This window comes from Nesoenas mayeri (assembly GCF_963082525.1).
Source record: "Nesoenas mayeri genome assembly, chromosome: 37".
NCBI lineage: Eukaryota > Metazoa > Chordata > Aves > Columbiformes > Columbidae > Nesoenas > Nesoenas mayeri.
This window is the reverse complement of record NC_137578.1, coordinates 217,068-235,441: the sequence shown is the minus strand read 5'-3', so window position 1 is coordinate 235,441 and position 18,374 is coordinate 217,068. Positions and strand designations below refer to the sequence as shown.

At 66.4% G+C, this 18,374-nt stretch overlaps 1 protein-coding gene across 1 annotated transcript in view; it reads right to left on the bottom strand.

The window, feature by feature from the left end:
• Window positions 1-1,397: 1,397 nt before the first annotated feature.
• DMPK (DM1 protein kinase) overlaps window positions 1,398-18,374 on the bottom strand; it is a gene marked incomplete at both ends in the record, with an annotated part of 21,289 nt that continues 4,312 nt past the window's right edge. The window contains 12 exon segments of the mRNA XM_080361703.1: window positions 1,398-1,494; window positions 3,842-4,035; window positions 5,554-5,662; window positions 5,763-5,848; window positions 7,496-7,732; window positions 9,290-9,490; window positions 12,212-12,277; window positions 12,279-12,306; window positions 14,061-14,209; window positions 16,161-16,256; window positions 17,649-17,732; window positions 17,825-17,916. Coding sequence (XP_080217829.1) covers window positions 1,398-1,494; window positions 3,842-4,035; window positions 5,554-5,662; window positions 5,763-5,848; window positions 7,496-7,732; window positions 9,290-9,490; window positions 12,212-12,277; window positions 12,279-12,306; window positions 14,061-14,209; window positions 16,161-16,256; window positions 17,649-17,732; window positions 17,825-17,916 — 1,439 coding nt within the window.

Genomic DNA, 18,374 nt, shown 5'->3' with positions numbered 1-18,374 from the left:
CCCCCCCCCCACCGCAGCCCCTCCCATCCTTGGGGACACTGGGGACACCCCCCTCTGGGGTTTGGGGACATGGCTTGATGTGGCCTTGGTGACAATGTGGGTGACACAGCCTGGGGGTGGCAGAGGTGACAGCCCAGGGGGTGTTGGGGACATGGGTGACAACTTGGGGTGGCAGAGGTGACAGCCCAGGGGTGGTGGGGACATGGGTGACACAGCCTGGGGGTGGCAGAGGTGACAGCCCAGGGGTGATGGGGACATGGGTGACACAGCCTGGGGGTGGCAGAGGTGACAGCCCAGGGGTGGGGGGGACATAGGTGACACAGCCTGGGGGTGGCATGGGGGACATGGGTGACAACCTGAGGGTGGCAGAGGTGACAGCCCAGGGGTGGTGGTGACACGGGTGACAACCTGGGATGGCAGAGGTGACAGCCCAGGTGGTGATAGGGGACATGGGTGACACAGCCTGGGGGTGGCAGAGGTGACAGCCCAGGGGTGATGGTGACATGGGTGACAGCCCAGGGGTACATGGGTGACAACTTGGGGGTGACAGAGGTGACAGCCCAAGGCAGTGATGGGGACATGGGTGACAACCTGGGGGTGGCAGAGGTGACAGCCCAGGGTGTTGGCGACATGGGTGACAGCCCGGGAGGGGACATTGGTGACAACTTGGGGTGGCAGAGGTGACAGCCCAGGGGTGGTGGTGACACGGGTGACAACTTGGGGTGGCAGAGGTGACAGCCCAGGGGGTGACGGGGACATGGGTGACACAGCCTGGGGGGTACATGGGTGACAACTTGGGTGGCAGAGGTGACAGCCCAGGTGGTGATGGGGACATGGGTGACAACCTGGGGGTGGCAGAGGTGACAGCCAGAGCTGGGGGGGGGTGACATGGCCATGGGGGTGACAGCGAGGTGGCACTATCCCAGTGTCACTGTCCCCTCCAGGGGGACCATGCCTTGTTGGGGGGGGGTGTCCCAGCCCTGGGGGGGGGGGCATTGTGGCAGCCATGCCCAGCCCGGGGGGGGGGTGACAGTGACGGTGACAGTGACGGTGACGGTGACAGCGCCAGCACGTACCCGAGCCCAGAGCAGCAGGTGACGGGACAGGGGGACCCCCAGGGGGGAGCGGAAAAGCCGGGGGGGGCCCCCGCGGCCGGGCTGCGGAGAGAGAGAGAGCACAGAGCGTCAGCCCCCCCCGCACCCCAAAACCCAGCACCCCCCCCAACCCCCCCCTTACGTCCGGGCCGCGGCTCCGGGGGGGCCGTGATGGCGGGGGGGGCTCCAGAACCTCCTATGAATTAAATGAGGGGGGTACGGTTAGACACCCCTTTTGGGGAGGGGGGTGAAGCTGTAACCCCCCCATATTGGGGGGGGGGAGGGTTTGGGGGGGTCTTGCCTTCACGCGGGGGGGGGCCCAGGCCCCGGGGGGGGGCTCTGCAGCCGCCGCAGCTTCGCTTCCAGTTCCAGGTTGTGGTTCTCGACCTCCTGCAGGCGCCTTTTTTTTGGGGGGGGGGGCATGAGTCAAGTGGGGACCCCCCCAGTGATAACCCCCCCCATTCCCAGTGATACCCCCACCCATTCCTGAGGTCCCCTCTTGGTTCCCATTGACCCCCCCACCCCGTTCCCAGTGCCCCCCCCAGGTTCCTGGTGACCCCCTATTCCCATGACCCCCCCAGGCTTGGTTCTCAATGACACCCCCCAATTCCTGGTGCCCCCCCCTCTGTTCCCAATGACACCCCCATAGTTCCTAGTGACCCCCCAACCCCCGATTCCCAGTGCCCCCCCCCCCCACCTCGGTTCCCGGTGACCCCCCCGGTTCCCAATGACCCCTCCCACCCCCCCCCCAGTTCCCAGTGACCCCCCCTGTTCGCAGTGTCCCCCCAACCCCGGTTCCCAATGACACCCCCACAGTTCTCAGTGCCCCCCCTTTCCGGTTCCCGGTGACCCCCCGCTTGGTTCCCAATGACAACCCCATAGTTCCTAGTAACCCCCCACCCCTGTTCCCAGTGCCCCCCCCGCCCCCACCCCGGTTCCCGGTGACCCCCCCCGGTTCCCGGTGACCCCGCCCCCCCAGTTCCCAATGACCCCCCCGGTTCCCAGTGACCCCCCCCCTCGGTTCTCAATGACACCCCTCAAATTCCTGGTGCCCCCCCCTCTGTTCCCAATGACACCCCCACAGTTCCTAGTGCCCCCCCCCCCCCCTATTCCTGGTGTCCCCTCTTGGTTCCCATTGACCCCCCCACCCCATTCCCAGTGCCCCCCAGGTTCCTGGTGACCCCCTATTCCCCATGACCCCCCCCCTCTCGGTTCCCAATGACACCCCCAATTCCTGGTGCCCCCCGCTCTGTTCCAATGACACCCCCATAGTTCCTAGTGACCCCCCACCTCCCGGTTCCCGGTGACCCCCCCCAGTTCCCAATGACCCCCTCCCACCCCACCCCCCCCCCCCAGTTCCCAGTGACCCCCCCCTGTTCTCAGTGTCCCCCCCACCCCGGTTCCCGATGACACCCCCACAGTTCTCAGTGCCGCCCCCCCTTCCCAGTTCCCGTGACCCCCCCCTCGGTTCCTAATGACACCCCCATAGTTCCTAGTGCCCCCCCCCCCACCTCGGTTCCCAATGACACCCCCCAATTCCCGGTGACCCCCCCCTCGGTTCCCAATGACACCCCCACAGTTCCTAGTGACCCCCCCACCCCGTTCCCAGTGCCCCCCCAGTTTCCTGGTGACCCCCTATTCCCCATGACCCCCCCCCTCTCGGTTCCCAATGACACCCCCCAATTCCTGGTGCCCCCCCCCAGTTCCTAGTGAACCCCGACCCCGATTCCCAGTGCCCCCCCATCCCCCCGGTTCCCCACCTGGTTCCCATTGACCACCCCCCCCCACCCGTTCCCAGTGCCCCTCCCAGTTTCCTGGTGACCCCCTATTCCCCATGACCCCCCCCCCTCGGTTCCCAATGACCCCCCCCCCCTCGGTTCCCAATGACACCCCCACAGTTCTCAGTGCCCCCCCCCACCCCGCTTCCCAATGACACCCCCACAGTTCCTAGTGCCCCCCCCCCCCACCCCGGTTCCCGGTGACCCCCCCCCCAACCCACCCCCCCAGTTCCCAGTGACACTCCCCCGTTCACAGTGTCCCTCCCCCTCGGTTCCCAATGACACCCCCACAGTTCTCAGTGCCCCCCCTTTCCGGTTCCCAGTGACCCCCTCCCTCGGTTCCCAATGACACCCCCATAGTTCCTAGTGCCCCCCCCCCCCGCTCAGTTCCCAATGACACCCCCCAATTCCTGGTGCCCCCCGCCTCGGTTCCCAATGACACCCCCACAGTTCCTAGTGACCCCCCCACCCCGATTCCCAGTGTCATCCCCCCTCCTCCCGGTTCCCAGTGAGCCCCCCCGTTCGCAGTGTCCCCCCCCTCAGTTCCCAATGACACCCCCACAGTTCTCAGTGCCCCCCCCCCTTCCCGGTTCCCGGTGACCCCGCCCCCCCCCCCCCGGTTCCCGGTGACCCCCCTCTGGTTCCCAATGATGCCCCCCCCACAGTTCCTAGTGACCCCCCCCTGCCCCGATTCCTGGTGACCACCCTCGGTTCCCAATGACGCCCCCCAGTCGGTTTCCAATGACGCCCCCCAATTCCTGGTCCCCCCCCTCGGTTCCCAATGACACCCTCACAGTTCCTAGTGCCCCCCCCCCCTACCCCCCACCCGGTTCCCGGTGACCCCCCTGGTTCCCAATGACCCCCCACCTCGGTTCCCAATGACACCCCCCCAGTTCTCAGTGCCCCCCCCCGCGTCCAGTTCCCGGTGACCCCGCCCCCCCCGGTGACCCCGCCCCCCCCTCCCCATACCGGGCCAGCCCCTGCCCGGCCGCGCGCAGCAGCCCCAGCTCGCGCTCCAGCGCCGCGCGCTCCCGTCGCTCCGCCTCCAGCGCCGCGCGAAGCCCCGCCCCCTCGGGCACAGGCTCCGCCCCCTCAGGCGCAGGCCCCGCCCCCTCGGGCACAGGCCCCGCCCCCGCCGGGGGATCCGATGCTGCCGGTCGCACCTGCGGGAAACGCGTCTGCCTGGAGACCCCCCCCCGGGACCCCCACCCCGGGACCCCCGTGGGAACCGGGACCCCCCCCCCAAACCTGGACACCCCCTCCGGGACCCCCATGGGAACTGGGACCCCTGGGGACCTGGAGACCCCCCCGGGACCCCCTCCCAAACCTGGACACCCCCCCTGGGACCCCCATGGGAACTGGGACCCCTGGGGACCTGGAGACCCCTTGGGACCCCCATGGGAACCGGGACCCCTGGGGACCAGGAGACTCCCCTGGGACCCCTCCCCCCAAGCCTGGACACCCCCCCCGGGACCCCCATGGGAACTGGGACCCCTGCGGACCTGGAGACCCCCCCGGGACCCCCCCCCCAAACCTGGAGACCCCCCCCCCCCGGGACCCCCATGGGAACTTGGGACCCCTGGGGACCTGCACACCCCCTGGGACCCCCCCCCCCCAAACCTGGACACCCCCCCCAGAGACCCCCATGGGAACTGGGACCCCTGGGGACCTGGACACCCCCTGGGACCCCCCTCCCAAACCTGGACACCCCCCCCAGAGACCCCCATGGGAACTGGGACCCCTGGGGACCTGGACACCCCCTGGGACCCCCCCCCCAAAACCTGGAGACCCCCCCTGGGACCCCCATGGGAACTGGGACCCCTGGGGACCTGGACACCCCCTGGGACCCCCCCCCCCCAAACCTGGACACCCCCCCCCAGAGACCCCCATGGGAACTGGGACCCCTGGGGACCTGGACACCCCCCCGGGATCCCCCCCAAAACCTGGACACCCCCCTGGGACCCCCATGGGAACTGGGACCCCTGGGGACGTGGAGACCCGCCCCGGGACCCCCCCCCAAACCTGGAGACCCCCCCCGGGACCCCCATGGGAACTGGGACCCCTGGGGACCTGGACCCCCCCCCCCGGGACCCCCCCCCCCCAAACCTGGAGACCCCCCCGGGACCCCCATGGGAACCGGGACCCCTGGGGACCTGGACCCCCCCCCCCTGGGACCGCCCCCCAAACCTGGACACCCCCCCGGGACCCCCATGGGAACCGGGACCCCTGGGGACCTGGACACCCCCCCCGGGACCCCCCCCCCCAAACCTGGACACCCTCGGGACCCCCCCCAAACCTGGAGACCTCCCAGGGACGCCCCCCCAAACCTGGAGACCCCCCCGGGACCCTCCCCAGCACCAGCCCCCCCCACCAAGGACCCCCTGACATTGGGACCCCCCCCCCTCAAAAAGCCCTGGGACCCCCCCCAAATCCTCCCCCCCACTCCCACATACCTCAGGGGGTGCCCCAGGGGGCGACGTCCGCGGGGGGGCCCCCTTGGTTTGGGGGGTACCCTGGGATGTGGGGGTCACTTGGGATGGGGGCGCCCTAATTTGGGGGGGCGCTCCCTTACTTTGGGGGGGGGTCTCTGTAGGTTGGGGTGTCCCTGACCGTAGGGGGCGCCCCATGGGTGGGGGTGTCCCCCTGCGCGGGGGGGTCTCTATGGCCAGGGGTGTCCCCACGCGGAGGGGGCTCCCCGTTTCCGGGGGGGTCCCCCAGTCCCCCTCCAGCTCCATGGCCATGTCCTGGTCCCACTCCTCATCCTCATCTTCCTCTTCAGGCTCTTCCTCCCTGGGGGGGGGGACACACAAATGGGGGGGGGGGTCATCAGGGGATACCCATGGGGCCCCCCCATATCTCCCCTGTATCCCCAAGACCCCCCCAAACTCACTCGGGGTCTCCACGGGCGTACGAGTACCCCACAAACGGGAGGTGCAGCCCCAGTTCGGGGGGGTCCCAGGGCTCCCCAAGCGGCTCCTGGAGGGAGGGGGGGAGTGTTAGATATGGGGGGGGGGGGTGTGAATTTGGGGGTCCCAGGTGAGCCCCATGAGGGGGGTCCCAGGATGGAGTTTCAAGGGGGGTGAGGGGGTCCCAAAGGGGTCCCGAGGGTGGGGGGGTCCCAACAGTGGCCATGGGGGGACTCGGGGGGGGGTCACTGACTGGGGGTCCCAGGGGGGTGTCCCATGGGGGGTCCTGGGATGTGGGGGTCCTGGGGGGGGTCCCAGGATGGGGGTCCCGGGATGGGGGTTTGTGGGGTGAGGGAGTGTCCCATGTGGGGTCCCGGGATGGGGGGGGTCCAGGGATGGGGGTCCTGGGGGGGGGTCCCATGGGGGGGTCCCGGGATGGGGTTTGTGGGGGTGAGGGGGTGTCCCATGTGGGGTCCCGAGATGGGGGGGGTCCAGGGATGGGGGTCCTGGGGAGGGTCCCATGGGGGGGGTCCCGAGATGGGGTTTGTGGGGTGGGCGGGTGTCCCATGTGGGGTCCCGGGATGGGGGAGTCCAGGGATGGGGGTCCTGGGGGGGGTCCCAGGATGGGGGTCCTGGGATGGGGGGTCCTGGGATGGGGTTTGTGGGGTGGGGGGGTGTCCCATGTGGGGTCCTGGGATGGGGGGGTCCAGGGATGGGGGTCCTGGGGGGGACTCCCAGGATTGGGGTCTCAGGGATGGGGTCCCCATGGGGAGTCCCATGGGGGGATACTGGGATGGGGATTGAGGGATGGGGGTCCCCTGGATGGGGGTCCCCAGGGTGGGGGTCCCCGGGATGGGGGTCCCCAAGGTGAGTCCAATGGGGGGGATACCGGGATGGGGTTTAAGGGACGGGGGTCCCCAGGATGGGGGTCCCAGGATGGGGTCACAAGGATGGGGTTTTCGGGGGGGGTTCCCGATATGGGGCTCCCGGTCTGGAGTCCTGGGGGGGGTTCCCGGTATGGGGTTCCCGGTATGGGGGTCCCAGGATGAGGGGTCCCAGGATGGGGGTCCCAGGATGGGGTCCCAGTGGGGCTCCCGGGCTGGGGTCCTGGGGGAGAGTTCCCAATATGGGGCCTCCCGGGCTGGGGTCCTGGGGGGGTCCCCGGTCTGGTCCCCGGTCTGGTTCCCGGGGGGGTCCTCGGTCTGGGGTCCCCAGTCTGGTTCCCGGGGGGGTTCCCGGTATGGGTCCCCAGGATGGGATCCCGGTCTGAGGTTCCCGGTCTGGTTCCCGGGGGTGTCCCCGGTCTGGGGTCCCGGGGGGTGTCCCCGGTCTGGTTCCCGGTCTGGGGTTCCGGTCTGGGGTCCCGGGGGGGTGTCCCTGGTCTGGTTCCCGGTCTGGGGTTCCCGGTCTGGTTCCCGGGGGGTGTCCCCGGTCTGGGGTCCCGGGGGGGTGTCCCTAGTCTGGTTCCCGGTCTGGGGTTCCCGGTCTGGTTCCTGGGGGTGTCCCCGGTCTGGGGTCCCGGGGGGGTGTCCCTGGTCTGGTTCCCGGTCTGGGGTTCCCGGTCTGGTTCCTGGGGGTGTCCCCGGTCTGGGGTCCCGGGGGGGTGTCCCTGGTCTGGTTCCCGGTCTGGGGTTCCCGGTCTGGGGTCCCGGGGGGGTTCCCGGGGGGGTCCCCGTCCCGGTTCCCGTGGGTGTTCCCGCCCCGGTCCCGTACGCACCGGCTGGCTGAGGCAATCGTCCAGCACGTCGAAGTTGGAGGTGTCGGCGGCGCCGGCGGCGGCGGGAGCGAAGGCGGGGGCGGAGCGGCGGAGGCGCGCCCAGCGCAGCCCCGCGAACAGCGCCAGCCGCCGGAAGTCGCGCGCGCCCGCCCCGCCCCAGCCGCGCCTCCCGCGCGCACAGCAGCCCGCGAACCAGCTCCCGCGCCGCCGCCGGCACGCGAGGCCACGCCCCTTCCTCTTGGGACACGCCCACTCCGCCCATGGACACGCCCCCCTCCTGCTGGCTCCGCCTCCGGCTCGTCCGGGAGGTGCAGGTGGTCCTGGGGGGGGGGGGGGGGGGGGCGGGCCAGTAACGACCAGTAACGACCAGTAATGACCAGTAACGACCAGTAATGACCAGTAATGGCCCGGGAACCGACCAGTGCCCCCCCCAGCACTTCCCAGTGCCCCCCAGTGCCCCCCAAATCCCCCCCATTGTCCCCTTAGTGCATCCCAGTGCCCCCCAACTCCCCCCCATTGTCCCCTTAGTGCATCCCAGTGCCCCCCAACTCCCCCCCATTGCCCCCTTAGTGCATCCCAGTGCCCCCCAACTCCCCCCCATTGCCCCCCAACTCCCTCCCATTGTCCCCTTAGTGCATCCCAGTGCCCCCCAACTCCCCCCCATTGCCCCCTTAGTGCATCCCAGTGCCCCCCAACTCCCCCCCAGTGCCCCCCAGCTCCCCCCCATTGCCCCCCAACTCCCTCCCAGTGCCCCCCAACTCCCTCCCATTTCCCCCCAACGCGCCCCCATTGTCCCCTTAGTGCATTTCAGTGCCCCCCAACTCCCCCCCATTGGCCCCCAACTCCCTCCCAGTGCCCCCCAAACTCCCTCCCTAATGCCCTCCCAGTACCTCCCAGTGCCCCCCAGTGCCCCCCAACTCCCCCCATTGCCCTCTTGGTGCATCCCAGTGCCCCCCAACTCCCTCCCATTGTCCCCTTAGTGCATCCCAGTGCCCCCCAACTCCCCCCCATTGCCCCCTTAGTGCATCCCAGTGCCCCCCAACTCCCCCCCATTGCCCCCCAACTCCCTCCCATTGTCCCCTTAGTGCATCCCAGTGCCCCCCAACTCCCCCCCATTGCCCCCTTAGTGCATCCCAGTGCCCCCCAACTCCCCCCCAGTGCCCCCCAGCTCCCCCCCATTGCCCCCCAACTCCCTCCCAGTGCCCCCCAACTCCCTCCCATTTCCCCCCAACGCGCCCCCATTGTCCCCTTAGTGCATTTCAGTGCCCCCCAACTCCCCCCCATTGGCCCCCAACTCCCTCCCAGTGCCCCCCAAACTCCCTCTCTAATGCCCTCCCAGTACCTCCCAGTGCCCCCCAGTGCCCCCCAACTCCCTCCCATTGTCCCCTTAGTGCATCCCAGTGCCCCCCAACTCCCCCCCATTGCCCCCTTAGTGCATCCCAGTGCCCCCAACTCCCTCCCATTGCCCCCTTAGTGCATCCCAGTGCCCCCCAACTCCCTCCCATTGCCCTCTTAGTGCATCCCAGTGCCCCCCAACTCCCTCCCATTGCCCCCTTAGTGCATCCCAGTGCCCCCCAACTCCCCTCCAGTGCCCCCCAAACTCCCTCCCTAATGCCCTCCCAGTACCTCCCAGTACCTCCCATAGCCCCCCAACTCCCTCCCAGTGCCTCCCAGTACCTCCCAGTACCTCCCATTGCCCCCCATAGCCCCCCATTGCCCCCCATTGCCCCCTCATTGCCCCCCACTGCCCCCCATAGCCCCCTATAGCCCCCCGTCGCCCCCCACGGCGGGCACCTGGAAGTGCAGGATCTTGGCGTAGGTCTCGGGGAGGCTGTCGGCGAAGAACGGGGGGTGCCCGAAGAACATCTCGAACGCCAGCACCCCCAGCGCCCACCAGTCGCACTCGGGCCCGTAGGAGCGCGCCGGGTCCTCCACGGCCAGCAGCATCTCGGGGGACAGGTAGTCGGGGGTCCCCACGGCCACCGCCGAGCGCACCTGGGGACAGGGGACATGGGGACATTGGAATAGGGGACATTGGAATAGGGGACATTGGAATAGGGGACATGGGGACATGGGCACAGGGGACATGGGGACATGGGGACAGGGTCCTCCACGGCCAGCAGCATCTCGGGGGACAGGTAGTCGGGGGTCCCCACGGCCACCGCCGAGCGCACCTGGGGACAGGGGACATGGGGACATTGGAATAGGGGACATTGGAATAGGGGACATTGGAATACGGGACATTGGGGACATTGGAATAGGGGACATTGGAATAGGGGACATTGGAATAGGGGACATGGGGACATGGGCACAGGGGACATGGGGACATGGGGACAGGGTCCTCCACGGCCAGCAGCATCTCGGGGGACAGGTAGTCGGGGGTCCCCACGGCCACCACCGAGCGCACCTGGGGACAGGGGACATGGGGACATTGGAATAGGGGACATGGGGACATTGGAATAGGGGACATTGGAATACGGGACATTGGGGACATTGGAATAGGGGACATTGGAATAGGGGACATGGGGACATTGGAATAGGGGACATGGGGACATTGGAATAGGGGACATGGGGACAGGGGACATGGGGACATGGAGACATTGGAATAGGGGACATGGGGACATGGGGACATGGGGACATGGGGACATGGGGACATTGGAATAGGGGACATTGGAATAGGAGATATTGGAATAGGGGACATGGGGACATGGGGACATGGGACATTGGAATAGGGGACATTGGAATAGGGGACATGGGGACATGGGGACAGGGGACATGGGGACATTGGAATAGGGGACATGGGGACAGGGACATTGGAATGAGGGACATGGGTACATGGGGACATGGGGATATTGGAACAGGGGACATTGGAATAGGGGACACAGGGACATTGGAATAGGGGACACGGGGACATTGGAATAGGGGACATTGGAATAGGGGACATGGGGACATGGGGACATGGGGGACAGGGGACATGGGGACATGGGGACATGAAGACAGAGACATGGGGACATTAGAACAGGGGACATGGGGACATGGGGACATGGGGGACAGGGGACATGGGGACATGGGGACAGGGGACATGGAGACAGGGACATGGGGACATGGGGACAGAGAGGTGTTGGAATGGGGGACATGGGGACACAGAGACATGGGGACATGGGGTTGGGGACATGGGGATGGGATGGGGACATGGACATTGGAATGAGGGACATGGGGACACGGGGACACGGGGACAGGGACATTGGAATAGGGGACATGGGGACATTAGAACAGGGGACATGGGGACACGGACATAGGGACATGGGGACAGAGGGATGTTGGAATGGGGGACATGGAGACATGGGGACATGGAGACAGGGACATTGGAACAGGGGACATGGGGACATGGGGACATGGGGACATTAGAACAGGGGACATGGGGACAAGGGACATGGGGACAGAGGGGTGTTGGAACAGGGGACATGGGGACATGGGGACACGGGGACAGGGGCAGTGGAACAGGGGACATGGGGACATTAGAACAGGAGACATGGGGACACGGGAACATGTGGACACAGGGACATTGGTACATGGGGACATTAGAACAGGGGACATGGAGACACAGGGACAGGGGACACGGGGACAGGGGACACGGGGACAGGGGACATGGGGACAGGGGGACACGGGGACAGGGGACACGGGGACAGGGGACATGGGGACAAGGGACAAAGGACACGGGGATGTGTGGGGGATTCTCTGGGTGCTCGTAGCCACATTGAGCTCCAGGTCACCCCTGTCCCCATGTGTGTCCCCATGTCCCATGTGTGTCCCCACATGTGTCCCCACGTGTGTCCCCACGTCCCCATGTGTGTCCCCACGTGTGTCCCCACGTGTGTCCCCATGTCCCATGTGTGTCCACATGTGTGTCCCCATGTCCCCACGTGTGTCCCCACGTCCCATGTGTGTCCCCACGTGTGTCCCCATGTCCCATGTGTGTCCCCACATGTGTCCCCACGTGTGTCCCCACGTCCCCATGTGTGTCCCCCACATGTGTCCCCACGTGTGTCCCCATGTCCCATGTGTGTCCCCACGTGTGTCCCCCATGTGTGTCCCCATGTCCCACGTGTGTCCCCACATGTGTCCCCACGTGTGTCCCCATGTCCCATGTGTGTCCCCCACGTGTGTCCCCATGTCCCCACGTGTGTCCCCACGTCCCATGTGTGTCCCCACGTGTGTCCCCATGTCCCATGTGTGTCCCCACGTGTGTCCCCACGTGTGTCCCCATGTCCCATGTGTGTCCCCATGTCCCCACGTGTGTCCCTACGTGTGTCTCCATGTGTGTCCCATGTGTGTCCCCATGTCCCACGTGTGTCCCCATGTGTGTCCCCATGTCCCCACGTGTGTCTCCACGTGTGTCCCACGTGTGTCCCCATGTCCCATGTGTGTCCCCATGTCCCCATGTCCCATGTCCCGTGTCCCCACGCGTGTCCCGTGTCCCGTGTCCCATGTCCCCACATGTGTCCCCATGTCCCCATGTCCCATGTCCCGTGTCCCCACGTGTGTCCCGTGTCCCGTGTCCCATGTCCCCACATGTGTCCCCATGTCCCCATGTCCCATGTCCCGTGTCCCCAACGTGTGTCCCGTGTCCCATGTCCCGTGTCCCCACATGTGTCCCCATGTCCCCCATGTCCCATGTCCCGTGTCCCCACCGCGTGTCCCGTGTCCCCCACTCACGGTGCCGTCGGGCCCCAGCTTGAGGCAGGAGCCGAAGTCCCCAAGGCGCACGTGGCCCTGCCGGTCCCAGCAGGATGTTGTCGGGCTTGATGTCCCTGCGGGGGCGGCCCCTGTCACCTCCTGTGGCCCCCATGGCCCCCCACGTCCCCATATCCTCCCATGTCCCCATGTCCCCCATGTCCCCCCATGTCCCACCAGTGCACGTATCCCAGGTGGTGCAGGGAGTCAATGTCCCCCCCATGTCCCCATGTCCCCCATATCCCCACATCCCCCTATGTCCCCCGTGTCCCCCCATGTCCCCACATCCCCCTGTGTCCCCCCCATATTCCCATGTCCCCATGTCCCCTCTGGTCCCCCCATTCCCCTATTCCCCCGTGTCCCCCCATTCCCCTATGTCCCCCGTGTCCCCCCATGTCCTCACATCCCCCTGTGTCCCTCCATATCCCAATATCCCCCCATGTCCCCCCATGTCCCCATGTCCCCCCATATGCCCATATCCCCCCATGTCCCCCATGTCCCTCCATGTCCCCCCACATCCCCATGTCCCCCCCAATGTCCCATGTCCCACCAGTGCACGTATCCCAGGTGGCACATGGAGTCAATGTCCCCCATGTCCCCCCATGTCCCCATATCCCACCATGTCCCCATATCCCCATATCCCCATGTCCCCATATCCCTATGTCCCCCACGTCCCCATATCCCCATGTCCCTCCATGTCCCCACATCCCCCCATATCCCCACATCCCCATGTCCCCCCATATCCCCCCATGTCCCCATGTCCCCATATCCCCCCATGTCCCCCCATGTCCCCATGTCCCCCCCGTGTCCCCCCGTGTCCCCCACATCCCCCCATATCCCCATGTCCCCCCATATCTCTCCATGTCCCCATGTCCCCCCATGTCCCCATATCCCCCCCATGTCCCCATATCCCCCTGTGTCCCCATATCCCCCCATGTCCCCATGCCCCCCCATGTCCCCCCATATCCCCCCATGTCCCCACGTCCCCCTGTCCCACCAGTGCCCATGTCCCCATGTCCCCATGTCCCCATATCCCCCCATGTCCCCCTGTGTCCCCATGTCCCCCCATATCCCACCATGTCCCCCATGTCCCCATGTCCCCCATGTCCCCCCATGTCCCCATATCCCCCTGTGTCCCCATATCCTCTCATGTCCCCCATGTCCTCCCATGTCCCCCTGTGTCCTCATGTCCCCCATGTCCCCCATATCCCCCCATATCCCCCCATATCCCCCCATGTCCCCCCATGTCTCCACATCCCCCCATGTCCCCCCGTGTCCCCACATCCCCCCATATCCCCATGTCCCCCCATGTCCCCATGTCCCCTCATGTCCCCCTGTGTCCCCATATCCCCCCATGTCCCCATATCCCCATGTCCCCCCATATCCCCCCATGTCCCCATGTCCCCATATCCCCCCATGTCCCCCCATATCCCCATGTCCCCCCATATCCCCATGTCCCCTCATGTCCCCACATACCCCCATGTCCCCCCATGTCCCCATATCCCCCCATGTCCCCCTGTGTCCCCATGTCCCCCCATGTCCCTCACATCCCCCCATATCCATGTCCCCCCATGTCCCCATATCCCCATATCCCCCCATGTGCCCATATCCCCCCATATCCCCATATTCCCCCATGACCCCCCATGTCCCCATGTCCCCATGTCCCCCCATGTCCCCCCATATCCCCATGTCCCATGTCCCCTGTCCCACCGGTGCACGTATCCCAGGCGGTGCATGGAGTCAATGTCCCCCATGTCCCCCCATATCCCCAATGTCCCCCATATCCCCCCATATCCCCCCATGTCCCCATGTCCCCACGTCCCCGTCCCACCGGTGCACGTATCCCAGGCGGTGCACGGAGTCGATGGCCATGATGAGCTCGGCCAGGTAGAAACGCGCCATGGGCAGGGGCAGCCGGTCCCCGAACTTGCTGAGCAGCGTCAGCAGGTCCCCCCCCACGTAGTACTCCATGACCAGGTACTGGGGACATGGGGACATGGCTGGGGACATGGGGACATGGGGAAGGGGACATGGGGACATGGGGATGGGACTGGGACATGGGGATGGGATGGGGACATGGGGACATGGGGATGGGACTGGGACATGGGGATGGGATGGGGACATGGGGACATGAGATGGGGACATGGAGATGGGGACATGGGGATGGGATGGGGATACAGGGATGGGGACATGGGGATGGGATGGGGACATGGGGACATGGGGATGGGGACATGGGGATGGGGACACGGGGATGGGGATGGGGACATGGACATGGGGATGGGGACATGGGATGGGGACATGGGGATGGGATGGGGACATGGGGACATGGGTATGGGAACATGGGGATGGGGACATGGGATGGGGACATGGGGATGGGGACATGGGGATGGGGACATGGGGACATGGGGACATGGGCACGTGGGCATGAGGACATGGGCATGGGGACATGGGGATGGGATGGGGACATGGGGACATGGGGATGGGGACATGGGGATGGGGACATGGGCATGGGGATGGGATGGGGACATGGGGATGGGGACATGGGGATGGAATGGAGATACAGGGATGGGGACATGGGGACATGGGGACATGGGGACATGGGGATGGGGACAGGGGGATGGGGACATGGGGACATGGGGATGGGGACAGGGGGATGGGGACATGGGGATGGGATGGGGACATGGGATGGGATATGGGGATGGGATGGGGACATGGGATGGGGACATGGGGATGGGGACATGGGGAATGGGACATAGGGATGGGGATGGGATGGGGACATGGGGACATGGGATGGGGACATGGGGACATGGGGATGGGGACATGGGGATGGGGACATGGGGATGGGATGGGGACATGGGGACATGGGGATGGGGACATGGGGATGGGGACATGGGGATGGGATGGGGACATGGGGACATGGGGATGGGGACATGGGGATGGGGACAAGGAGATGGGATAGGGACAGAGTGGGTGTCCCCAAGGGAGTGTCCCCAGGATGTCCCCAAAGGGGTGTCCCCAAGGAGGTGTCCTCAAGTGGTGAGATGTCCCCAGGATGTCCCCAGGGTGTCCCCAAGGGGGTGTCCCAGGGTGTCCCCAGATGTCCCCAGGATGTCCCTGGGTGTCCCCAAGGAGGTGTCCCCAGGGGTGGGATGTCCCCAGGTGTCCCCGGGTGTCCCCAGGGTGTCCCTAAAGGGGTGTCCCCAGGGGTGGGATGTCCCCAGGTGTCCCCAGGGTGTCCCCAAGGGCTGTCCCCAGGTGTCCCAGGATGTCCCCAGGGTGTCCCTGGGTGTCCCCAAGGGCTGTCCCCAGGTGTCCCCAGGACGTCCCCAGGTGTCCCCAGGATGTCCCCAGGGTATCCCCAGGGTGTCCCAGGATGTTCCAGGGTGTCCCCAGGGTGTCCCCAAGGGCTGTCCCCAGGATGTCCCCTGGGTGTCCCCAAGGAGATGTCCCCAGGGGTGGGATGTCCCCAGGTGTCCCCGGGTGTCCCCTGGGTGTCCCCAAGGAGATGTCCCCAGGGGTGGGATGTCCCCAGGTGTCCCAGGGTGTCCCCAAGGGCTGTCCCCAGGTGTCCCAGGATGTCCCCAGGGTGTCCCTGGGTGTCCCCAAGGGCTGTCCCCAGGTGTCCCAGGATGTCCCCAGGGTGTCCCCAGGGTGTCCCCAGGACGTCCCCAGGTGTCCCCAGGATGTCCCCAGGGTATCCCCAGGGTGTCCCAGGATGTTCCAGGGTGTCCCCAGGGTGTCCCCAAGGGCTGTCCCCAGGTGTCCCCCAGTGTCCCCAGGGTGTCCCCAAGGGGGTGTCCCCAAGGGGGTGTCCCCAGGGTGTTCCCCAGGGTGTCCCCTGGGTGTCCCCAGGGAGATGTCCCCAGGGGTGGGATGTCCCCAGGTGTCCCCAGTGTCCCCAGTGTCCCCAGTGTCCCCAGTGTCCCCTTACCAGGCACTGTGTGTCCTGGAAGGCGAAGTGCAGGCGGGTGATCCAGCGCTGGTCCCCCCGCGCCAGCACCTCCCGCTCCTCCCGGAAACAGGACACCTGGGGACAGGGGACACGGGGTCACCCCCCCCCCACAGTGTCACCTCCCCCCCGTGTCACCTGGAATGTCACCTCCCCCCCCGCTCCCAGTGCCACCTCTGTCCCTGTCACCCCATGGCCCCTCTGGACCCCTTTGGCCCCTCCCAGTGTCCCCCAATGTCCCAGTGTCCCCACCATGTCCCAGTGTCCCCCTGTCCGCCCCAATGTCCCCAGTGTCCCCACCATGTCCCCAATGTCCCTCATGTCCCCATTGTCCCCAGTGCTCCCAATATCCCCAATGTCCCCAGTGCCCCCCATGTCCCTGTTGTCCCTCATGTCCCTCATGTCCCCATTGTCCCCATGTCCCCATTGTCCCCAATGCCCCCATTGTCCCCAATGCCCCCGTTGTCCCCAATAACCCCCTTTGTCCCCAGTGCCCCCAATATCCCCAAGGTCCCCGTTGTCCCCAATGTCCCCCATGTCCCCAATGTCCCCAATGTCCCCCATGTCCCCATTGTCCCTAGTGCCCCCAATATCCCAAATGTCCCCATTGCCCCCAATGTCCCCAATGTCCCTGTTGTCCCCAGTGCCCCCATGTCCCCATTGTCCCCATTTTCCCCCATGTCCCCAGTGTCCCCCATGTCCCCATTGTCCCCAATGTCCCCATTGTCCCCCATGTCCCCGTTGTCCCCAATGTCCCTGTTGTCCCCAATGTCCCCCATGTCCCTGTTGTCCCCAATGTCCCCAGTGCCCCCATTGTCCCCAATGTCCCCGTTGTCCCCAATGTCCCTGTTGTCCCCAATGTCCCCAGTGCCCCCATTGTCCCCAATGTCCCCATTGTCCCCAATGTCCCTGTTGTCCTCAATGTCCCCAATGTCCCCAGTGTCCCCTCACATCCCCCAATATCCCCAATGTCCCCAGTGCCCCCAATGTCCCCCCAAGTCCCCATTGTCCCCATTGTCCCCAGTGCCCCCAATATCCCCCATGTCCCCATTGTCCCCCATGTCCCCATTGCCCCCATGTCCCCAGTGCCCCCCATGTCCCCATTGTCCCCAATGTCCCCCATGTCCCCATTGTCCCCAATGTCCCCATTGTCCCCCATTGTCCTCAATGCCCCCATTGTCCCCCATGTCCCCATTGTCCCCAATGTCCTCCATTGTCCCTAGTGCCCCCCATGTCCCTTATGTCCCCATTGTCCCTAATGTCCCCCATGTCCCCATTGTCCCCCCATGTCCCCAATGTCCCCAGTGCCCCCAATGTCTCCATTGTCCCCGTTGTCCCCCATGTCCCCAATGTCCCCCACGTCCCAAATGTCCCCAATATCCCCAATATCCCCATTGTCCCCCATTGTCCCCAATGTCCCCCATGTCCCCATTGTCCCCAATGTCCCCATTGTCCCCATTGTCCCCTCACCTCCCCGCGCCGCAGCATGTCCCACTTGTTCATGATCTTCATGGCGTAAATCTGCCCCGACTCCTTCATCCGCACCACGGCCACCTGCGGCGTCACCCCCGTGTCACCCGCTGTCACCCGCTGTCACCCCCCCCGGTGTCACCCGGTGTCACCCGGTGTCACCCGTGTCCCCTCACCTCACTGAAGGCCCCGCGCCCGATCACCTTCAAGATCTCGAAGTCGCTTCGTTGCAGCTGCAGCTCCTGCACCCGCGAGGCCACGGGCTCGGCTGGGGGCACCCATGGGGGGGTCAGCACCCATGGGTGGGGGGGCACCCATAGGGGTCAGCACCCATAGGGGTCAGCACCCATGGGTGGGGGGGCACCCATGGGGGGGTCAGCACCCATAGGGGTCAGCACCCATGGAGGGGGAAGCAGCCATGGGTGGGGGGGCACCCATGGGGGGGTCAGCACCCATAGGGGTCAGCACCCATGGAGGGGGAAGCAGCCATGGGTGGGGGGGCACCCATAGGGGTCAGCACCCATGGGGGTCAGTACCCAAGGATGGGGGGGGGGGAGGGAGGTCAGCACCCATGGGTGGGGGGGGCACCCATAGGGGTCAGCACCCATAGGGGTCAGCACCCATGGCGGGGGAAGCAGCCATGGGTGTGGGAGGCACCCATAGGGGTCAGCACCCATAGGGGTCAGCACCCAAGGTTGGGGGGCAGCACCCATAGGGATCAGCACC